At 35.4% G+C, this 8,801-nt stretch overlaps 1 protein-coding gene across 2 annotated transcripts; it reads right to left on the reverse strand.

Annotated features, from left to right (window-relative positions):
- Positions 1–216: 216 nt before the first annotated feature.
- On the reverse strand, positions 217–7,216 carry LOC111375380 (probable protein phosphatase 2C 60). 2 transcript variants are annotated; one of them, XM_022998194.1, is made up of 11 exons: positions 7,016–7,216; positions 5,165–5,287; positions 4,459–4,522; positions 3,590–3,698; positions 3,009–3,162; positions 2,442–2,567; positions 2,094–2,217; positions 1,928–2,004; positions 1,617–1,669; positions 690–744; positions 217–606 (listed from the first exon to the last, which is right to left on the reverse strand). In XM_022998194.1, exons 1-11 carry the CDS (start codon positions 7,199–7,201, stop codon positions 424–426), a joined length of 1,254 nt encoding a protein of 417 aa, XP_022853962.1. In that variant the 5' UTR covers positions 7,202–7,216; the 3' UTR covers positions 217–423. The 2 variants fall into 2 exon arrangements, with proteins under 2 accessions (XP_022853962.1, XP_022853963.1); XM_022998195.1 differs by having other exon boundaries at positions 5,165–5,301; positions 7,016–7,136.
- Between the last annotated feature and the right edge of the window lie 1,585 nt (positions 7,217–8,801).

Here is an 8,801-nt window from a genome sequence, read left to right on the forward strand (position 1 = left end):
TACTATATAAGATGACGATAATGAGAAATCTAAAGAAAAAGACAGAATCCTCCACTTCGAAATTACGTTCAAAATAGGGTAAGCAAATCCTTTGAAGAGACCAATAGCACGTATCAAAAAGCCCTTATAGATGTCCCTGTTTTACCCAACTTCCCAACAATTATAAAAACACATCGATGCCTCAGACTATAAAATTCATTTGAGATCCATTAATCATATTGTTCAATATTGAAAGTAGAAAGATCATATTTTCAGTTTGTATCCACCAACAAAAAGATACGTGCATTAACTCCAGAAACACTATTTCTTATGAAAATCAACATTTACAAATGAGTTTCTCTCAGACCAACGATGTACCATGAGAAATTACTACAAACAAAACATGTAACTCAACAATGCAAAACTAGAAGTCTGGAAGTTAGCTTAAGGACCGGGTACATTATGATTTGGTTCGGCTTGCTGATCAGATGACTTCGACGCTTTTCTGTCAATACTTTTCTTGAACTGTATTAGGATCATGGTCATGTTATCACAACCTTCCCCACCAGACGATGGTGCCAAACAGCGATCAAGCGTTTTTTCACACACTGTAGATAGTTTACTTTCCTGCATAATTTTTTTTGGCAGTTAGTTTCTATTCCTCGATCAAATCTGTCGAGAATATTTAACAAGATGCATAAGAAACTTACTGAATTCAAGTGTTCTTGTACAAAGTCAACTGCTTCTTGACTTGACATGCAATCCCTAGCAAAACAAAAATGGAGATAAGTATTATAAAGGCGATAGATACGTATGGATAATAGTTAAATGAAGACCAATACTACATTAGGAAGGGATTACGTAGGTTTCTAACCTTCTGACATAGTTTATCATCATCCAAAATGATTTATAGTGTTCTTCACATTAGTTTCTTACCAAAAGTTTCGGATGCTATGACTTTAAATAATTAATTTATTATTTGAGACTCACTATTTTTCCTTATTTATTTAAGGGAAGTTTTCCTGTCTGCTTATAAATAAATAAATAAAAATTACCAATACAGACACACACACACACACACACAAAAAAAAGTAAACAATAAGCATATATTGATTCAAATGGGAAAATCACATCGTCATGCTAATAAAAAATACTAATTAGGTAATGCATAGAAATGGTAAAAGTTTTCTTCTAAAAAAATTAAAAGAAATGGAAAATGTTAATAGGGAGGAGCAAATCTTGCTTCCACTGCAGAACTCAGAATAGAACTTTTAACAATATTATGTTCAAATGTAAGTTTGCTAGAATGAGACCGAAGATCCCATTCAAACATATCTTTACAGAATCTGGGATGCTTGATCCAGGGTGGGCAGGGGCGTCAACAGGCTAGACTAGGCCACTCAACGGTCCATGCCAGGACTCCAGGCTTCGGCCCGGTAGTTTTTTGGTATTTTTCATTTTCTAGTAAAGGAAAAAACAAAAAGAAGACCACAGGGGCCATTGGCTGCCCTGTGCAGGCTGCAGACCTTGATACAAAGGCATAGCAACGTCTGTCTCAGCACAGCCAGACTAGGACCAAACAGACAGCTCAGCAGAGTAAAAGCCAAAATTCATATAAATACCTGCAACAGACTTACCATATTCCATCACAAGCGATAATAAGAAAATCATCATCATCGGATAGCTCAACCTAGTTTGGAAAAAAGAACAATAAAGAAATAAATTTGATTTGACTCCAAAATTAGCTCAAAGGTTAAAAAAAAATGAAAGCAAAAATACATGCCACATCTTTACTCTTCTTCCATTTAATCAAAGTGATTCCATTGGTAACAGTTATGCTCACAAATCATTAATCACAAAATCTTCAAACTGCAATTCATCCATTGAGGTTGGCAGGATACAGTCAAATAGAAATTAACATGCAAACTAAGTTTAAGAAGAAGCATACAGTGGTTATATCAGGGTTTGCTGTCACAATTTGCTTTTCAGCGGGTAACGATCTGTTTTGCTTCAGTTCCATGTCTCCTGAAAGATTTAAAATGGTTATACCATGCAACGGGAAACAAAGCAACATTCTCTCCCCTACATGTAAATAGGTTTTATGAGTAAATCACCAATTGCCCTAGACAGGTTGAGGCTCCCATTGACTCGTCCATATTGGACATATCCACCAGCGTTCAGTATCCTTTCTTTCTCAGCTTCAAGGTCAGGTTTGTGATCCTTGGAAAGATCGTGTGCCTGTGTCAAAGGTTTTATGCCACACAAAATTATAAATGTCCTTCAGAGACGTGACACCACATGTATTACAATCAACAATTTCCCTGAACTGTTAGTACAACATCCCATTATTTGATCATTCAACCCATTCTTTTAATTACTGTTTATTTGGAAGAAATAACGAATAGCATTTCCAAAGAACAAAACGTTATATTACCCCTCGGAAAGTAACAGAAAAACTTCACCTGACCCCTCTGAGAAAGAACACAACGGGAGTCTCCAGCATTTGCAACAAGAAGTTGATTGTCTCGGACAAGTGCAACACAAGCTGTGCATCCAGCAGATGGTCCATTGTAATCAGAGAGAGCTCCCTACATTCATTAAGATATTTAGCAGGATTTAATGCGAGATAAAAATGCAGCAAAAAGCAAATTACAACACATCTAAACAATCACGCACCGTGTTTAGTTAGATCCAAATGAGGGTAGACCAAACTGATATATTTTCCAATAATGTAGTGAATGCAATCATTTTAGTTCAACAGGCCCCATAGATCTCTCTTAGAAAATGCATAAACACTCGCTCAATATAATTTCTCGAGTTTATGGAGAATTATAGATGGTTAAAATTTTTAACCTTTATGATTTTGTCAGTAGAAATATCATTCAGCTCATAGATTAAAATGCACGTGTTTTGTGCGGAGTGGGCATTCGTTTTAACCAATATAACACTGCAGGTTTGCGCAGTGTGATCAAAATGCTATTTGGTTAAATGCTTGCCAAGTCAAGACATATACAAGACCGAGCAAATACCTCCTTAGAAGACCAGTCGTCTATTTGGCCATTAACTTCACCACTCTTAGGTGACTGTATTGAGCCTTCTAAAATACCCCTAGGTTGGTCAATTTTGCCAGCAAATAAAGCCAACTCTCTTTGCCCTCTTTCTCCGCACATCATTTCATCCATTCTGCAAGCAGAAAATAGAAAGAATGTTAAAGCATATGAGTTAAAAAGGAAAGAACATAAAACCGGTGCACATCATCATAAAATTTAAAATGAAAAAGGAAAATGTGATAGATATAATATTTCAAAATCCTTAAAAAATATGAATCCATAGCCTATTTTAATGATAGGAATTAATTGGAACCACCAGACTAGTCAGTGGACACTGTCTTCTATTTATATGTCTCTACCTATGCTCACAAGTCCCAGCAGAGTACAGAATTATGACATTCAAATGAATGTTGGGCCACAATGAAGCACTTCAAACATTTATAATTCCACGAGGTTAACCGTCCCTAGCTTTACAAACCCAGGCCAAAAAGAACATATTATTTATAGGTGAAGAAAATCTGAGATAAAATAAATGAATGAAAACAAAAGGATAGAGCAACCTCAGAAAAGCTTTCGGAACAGATGTGGCCAAATCTCCTGCTACGTAAGCTTCGTGACTAAGCACCTGTTGATGAAGATAATTGGCACAAAATTTTGCAACTTCTTTGCCTGCAAGGTGAAATGAACCTACTGAGCACAAAGCGTCACTGAAGATGTACAGCACCATGAAAAAGAATAATCTGGCGAAAAGAGGTTGAATGGGAAAGACAGAAATTGCTAACCTCAACAAACTTGAAAGCAAACAGCTTATAGTTTCATTGTCTGCTTATGTAAGAAGTTTGTGATTCACTTTATGGACATAGCCTTTCCATTCTTCAGAGATCTAAACTATTACTCTAACACTACGAACACTTCAATTATCATTTCAGCAAGCTGTTCTTTTTGACTCACCTTGATGCTTCATTCATTCCATTCCCATCTTAATTCCCTCCAGATTTAATAATCTTATTTCAGGCATTGAAATTAAACAAATTAGCCATGCATGTCCTAAATCAAAGTGAAAGGGTAACTTTAATTTTAGTTTTCGTTTGTCACTTCTTTTAGTCATAAATGGAGGTTATATTTCATGTTCACCCACTAATGAAGTCAAATTTGTGAACCATGTGTCTTGTTGTGTTACATATGGGACATTCCATCTTCACTTGGGGTTTATTAATAGGTGCGCCTTCATTTTCTAGGCAATGAAGTGGTTCAATAAACTAAGAATCAGTAAATATTTAACTGAGGCCAGCAAAGTTAAAAATCCACATAAACCATATGGATGAAAGTGAACCCTCAATGAAAATGGAGATCAATGAACACCTCACCCTTTAAAAAAGAAGACAACGTCAAAAGTAATTAATTTGAAGGTAATTTGGTTTGTATTTACCTCCATGTCCATCATAAACACCAAAATAAGAGGTTGAATTGTCCAAATCAGTATAAGCTGCATGCTGTAGAATATCTCATTTAAGCACGTCAAAAATTAAAAGAAGATTGAGAAAATACAAAATACACACTCGACTATATATATTAGATTCACACATCAGTTCAAAAATGTATTCTGTAATTCAGAAGTGTTTAGGTCAAAACTTCAATATTCTGATATTGCTCTTTTTCAGATACAGAAATAACAGAATAAGTATGTGCATTTATGATTGAGGCAGACAAATCTTATATGGTACTGGCAAGTGATGTTGGTGAGTAATAGCTTGGAGAAAAATTCATCATTTTTATAAACAAAAATAAGTTTAGAATGAAACACAAACCATGACGAGATCTTAAATATTCCCTTCGTCCCATTTATATAAGCTGGTTTTGTTTTTCACATAGATTAAGAAATCTTATTTAATATTATTGGAAACGCAATTTTTGCTAAAAACTTTCCTAGGCTACCCTTATTTATATATGTACAATTTCAAGATTAAGGAAAATCGGTTATAACTAGGCAAATTAAACAATGATATATTAGTAAACGAACAAAATAAAACATTATTAATAAAGAAACAAGACTATATAATTGGGACGAGAAAATGAAAAGAGTTAGCCTATACAAATGGGAAGGAGGGAGTAATGAGAAAGCAAAAGGTACTTACAGCATCTTCCATGGTTGAGCGCCATCCTTGCATGGATGACAAGCCATACCTAAGCTTGTCATTCTCACCATCCTCGGATATCTTTTCAGTTTTGGGAGTGCTCAGATATACCCCCATGCTAACCTGCAACAATAAACCTGTGCTTGCATGATACAGAAAAAAATAATAATAATAAGAAAGAATGCCATTTAAAGAATTTGAATAAAATACTATTGCATCTATACATCCAAATATATTCATACATACATCTGTACATATATACACAACACTCCCAACATAGTCTTGACTGTTTTAGTTAACTAATGTGCAATAATTTCACTTTTCAATTTCTGTCCTAATCAGCTCAAGAAAATTAGACTTCTAGAAAATATAATTTATCAAAAATTTTCATCTCTCAGGAGACAAAAGTAATGACTGGAAATGGAACAATAAATTCTTCTCAAATCTTATCAGATCCCTTCATTTCTCTCACGGGCAAAAATACAACTCTTTTGAACTAGACCAGTATCCACCCCATCTGAGGGGGTAAGTGCCATAGTTATATGGACTGTACTCCATCAAGGGATGAAGAGGCAAATTAGATTAAGCCAGGACCCATAAATTACTCTCCCAAAAAGCCTACCAACAAATTAACACTTTCTAAACTGGTAGCAGTGGCCATTTCTTCAAGGAAGCCACCATCACAGGTGAGGCATTGCAACATCCCAATCTCTAGAATTGGATTCACCATCTCATAACACGTGACACCAGTATCTCGAAGAGGACTCTGCACCATCCATTTTATTATCCTAAGGATTTTATTTATTTATTATTATTATTATTATTATTTTTGTTGTCTTCTTTCTGTGATCCTAAACGAACAACAACCTGGTATGAGTTACAATCAACATATAATTGTTTGCAGATTCAGCGTATTTCTAGCAGAAATTAGATGGCTATATGATTTCTGATTCAATTTGAGATCAATGAAGCACCTCCCTAAAACATTTCAAGTACCATGATGCAAAATATCCTAACAGATCAGGACTCAGCATACAAGATTATTAAACAACATAAACAAGCCAACAACTTGATATTCACTTCTCATCCATGTCTTAAGAATAAAGCATCGTGTACCATTCTGAAAAGTTAACACAACTTTCCATAAACGAAATGAAAACTTTAAGGTATGTCGGGAATAACCACATTGATACAAGCAAATACTGCAACAGACAGTATATACACACAACAAAAGGTTATTTTATACAAATTTTTAGTACCTTTATTCATATATTAATGGTATGAACATGTTAGCCTTCAACTCATACATGCATAGAAAAGACAACTACAATTTATTATACAGTCACAATAATTGCATATATACAGCGGGTAGAATTATTTTTCTTTAAGCCCAACACAGTATATATTAAAACATATACATAAGCTATAGTGTAGATATTGACAGCCGTGCGCAACATAGATTACTTCACATGTTCAAGCAATCTATGTAATCAAGTAGTAACTAATACAAATCCAATATGAACGCTTCTTCTCAATTAATGCTTATTATTTACTGTTCCATAAAAACAGCTAGCATAATGAACCAATTCAAAACCTTAAATGGAAAATAATGATAGGAATTCACATCTAGAGAAACTGAGATAATAACTATGGAAATGACCACATCATCAATTAGAATTTATTTAAATGGAGGATTAACAATTAATGTGTCTATGATTCTAATTATACTCAATTGTCTGCAGAAATCTAAAGAAATCTTTATGCGATTATTATGATAATTTTTCTAATAAAGAAATCCCACATCTATACTATAGTACTGCTGGAATCTGAATCAATTTTTATTGTACGCACCTGAAGTTTCGTAATCGATCGCTTTAGCGGTGAGATTTGTGCGAAATTGTAGTAAAATAATTTCAGTACAAATCGAAGAAGATGGGAGGGAGGACGAGGAAAGCGAACCGGAATTTGTGGGCCGAAAATAGGTCTATCTCGGTTAATGGGTACCCAGAGTTTTGGGTCTATTGTATCTTCCTTCATAACTGGGCCCTCCTACAAATAGGAGAAAATTAACTAAAAACCTACATTTAAATAATACTTTTCATTAATAATGAGGATTATTTTAAACTTCACATATCATGTGATAATTAGGTTTTAATAATTATAATAATAAAAATTCAATTAAACCTAATTTACATACCCACCCACCGACACCCAACCCAATTCTGTCCAAATCAATTTCATTTTCTTCTTCTTCTTCTTCTTCTTCTTCTTCTCTCTCTCTCTCTCTCTCCCCACCCGTCCGTCCCTTCTTTTCTAGCGTCGCTGCATGCAATGGATCCTACCCACCCGCTTCTTCTTTTCGACGTCTCCGCGCACGGTGGACCCCAACTCACTTGCCCCTTCTTTCTTACAATGAAGAATCGCCGAACGCAACAATGAACTGTTACGTACACTGACGCAGCCAAGCAAAGCCCATGGTGGCAATAGATGTGGTATGGTGTGGGGATGTCGGAGAAGGTGGTTTGTGATCGTGAGGCTTATTGTTGAAGCCAAAAATTGAAATTGAAATGTGCGTGTTCAGTTGTGCGAATAACAGGTTTATAAATTTGGATTGTGTGTTGTTGTTTGATGATATTAAACCATATATAGATGTCCTTTGATGAGTACGGTAGATCGGTGTGGTGGTACTGGCATGGGCATCGCGAGAGAAGGTAGTGTGACACAAAAGACAGTCCGTAGCTACTGGTCTTTGGCTTAATTTTTTGGTGCGTTTGGGTGTTACAATTGGTGGTAATTGCTGCAGTTAATGTTGGTAGGGTAAAATTGTAGTTGCCGAAATTTGGTAAGAAGAGGTGGTTGATGGCCGGCAATGTACAGCAATGGGCCTGAATATTGTTGGGCGTTTGGAGGCTTCAAAGGAGATGCGCCTGCTGCTCATAGGTACAAGCAATGGATCTTCATGTTGTACGGTGATGCCGATGGTCGTGATGGTGATGGTGGATGAGATTCATTGAAGGTGTTGGTGATGCGCATTTGATAATTGCAGTGGAAATCATGTGTGACCAAATTTGTCTTTATTGTGAATATTTGTGACCAAATTTATGTTAATTGTGATTGTATGTGACTTAGTTATATATAGTCACAATTTTAGACTGATATTGTCACAAATAGTCACACTGAATATAAAGTTGATCACAGTTAGCCACTAATAACACATGTCAGTGAAGGTAATATTTCTGGTCATGAATTTGAGTTGAATGTGGTACTGGTGGTACATTGAAGGTGGTGACTGGTGGTGGATTGTGTTGTTGGTCTATGATGTATGCAGATTTGTTTGTGGTGATCCTCTGTGACCAAATATGTGTTTGTTGTGACCAATTCTATATTAATTATGATTGATTGTAATTTGATCACATATCATCATAGTTAATAGGATCTAATTACAAACAGTCACCCTGAAAATAACTTTGATCACAATTAGTCACACTAAAGATAAATTTGATCACAAATAGTCACATATAACACAGGTATGGTCACAGATAACAAAGTTAGTCACAAACCTGGCCATCTACAATGCACTACTATTGCCACCATAATTTCTGGAGATCTTTTACTATGGGATGTGATGGTTTCGGGG

The sequence above is a fragment of the Olea europaea genome, unplaced genomic scaffold (assembly GCF_002742605.1).
Source record: "Olea europaea var. sylvestris unplaced genomic scaffold, O_europaea_v1 scaffold1371, whole genome shotgun sequence".
In the NCBI taxonomy this organism is placed as follows: Eukaryota; Viridiplantae; Streptophyta; class Magnoliopsida; order Lamiales; family Oleaceae; genus Olea; species Olea europaea.

Coding starts and splice junctions, on each gene's coding strand:
- LOC111375380 (XM_022998194.1), bottom strand. CDS start 7,201: ATGAAGGAAGATACAATAGACCCAAAACTCTGGGTACCCATTAACCGA. Junction 5,288..7,015: donor GATCGATTACGAAACTTCAG/GTGCGTACAATA, acceptor TTATTGTTGCAG/GTTAGCATGGGGGTATATCT. Junction 2,005..2,093: donor CAACCTGTCTAGGGCAATTG/GTGATTTACTCA, acceptor TAAATCTTTCAG/GAGACATGGAACTGAAGCAA.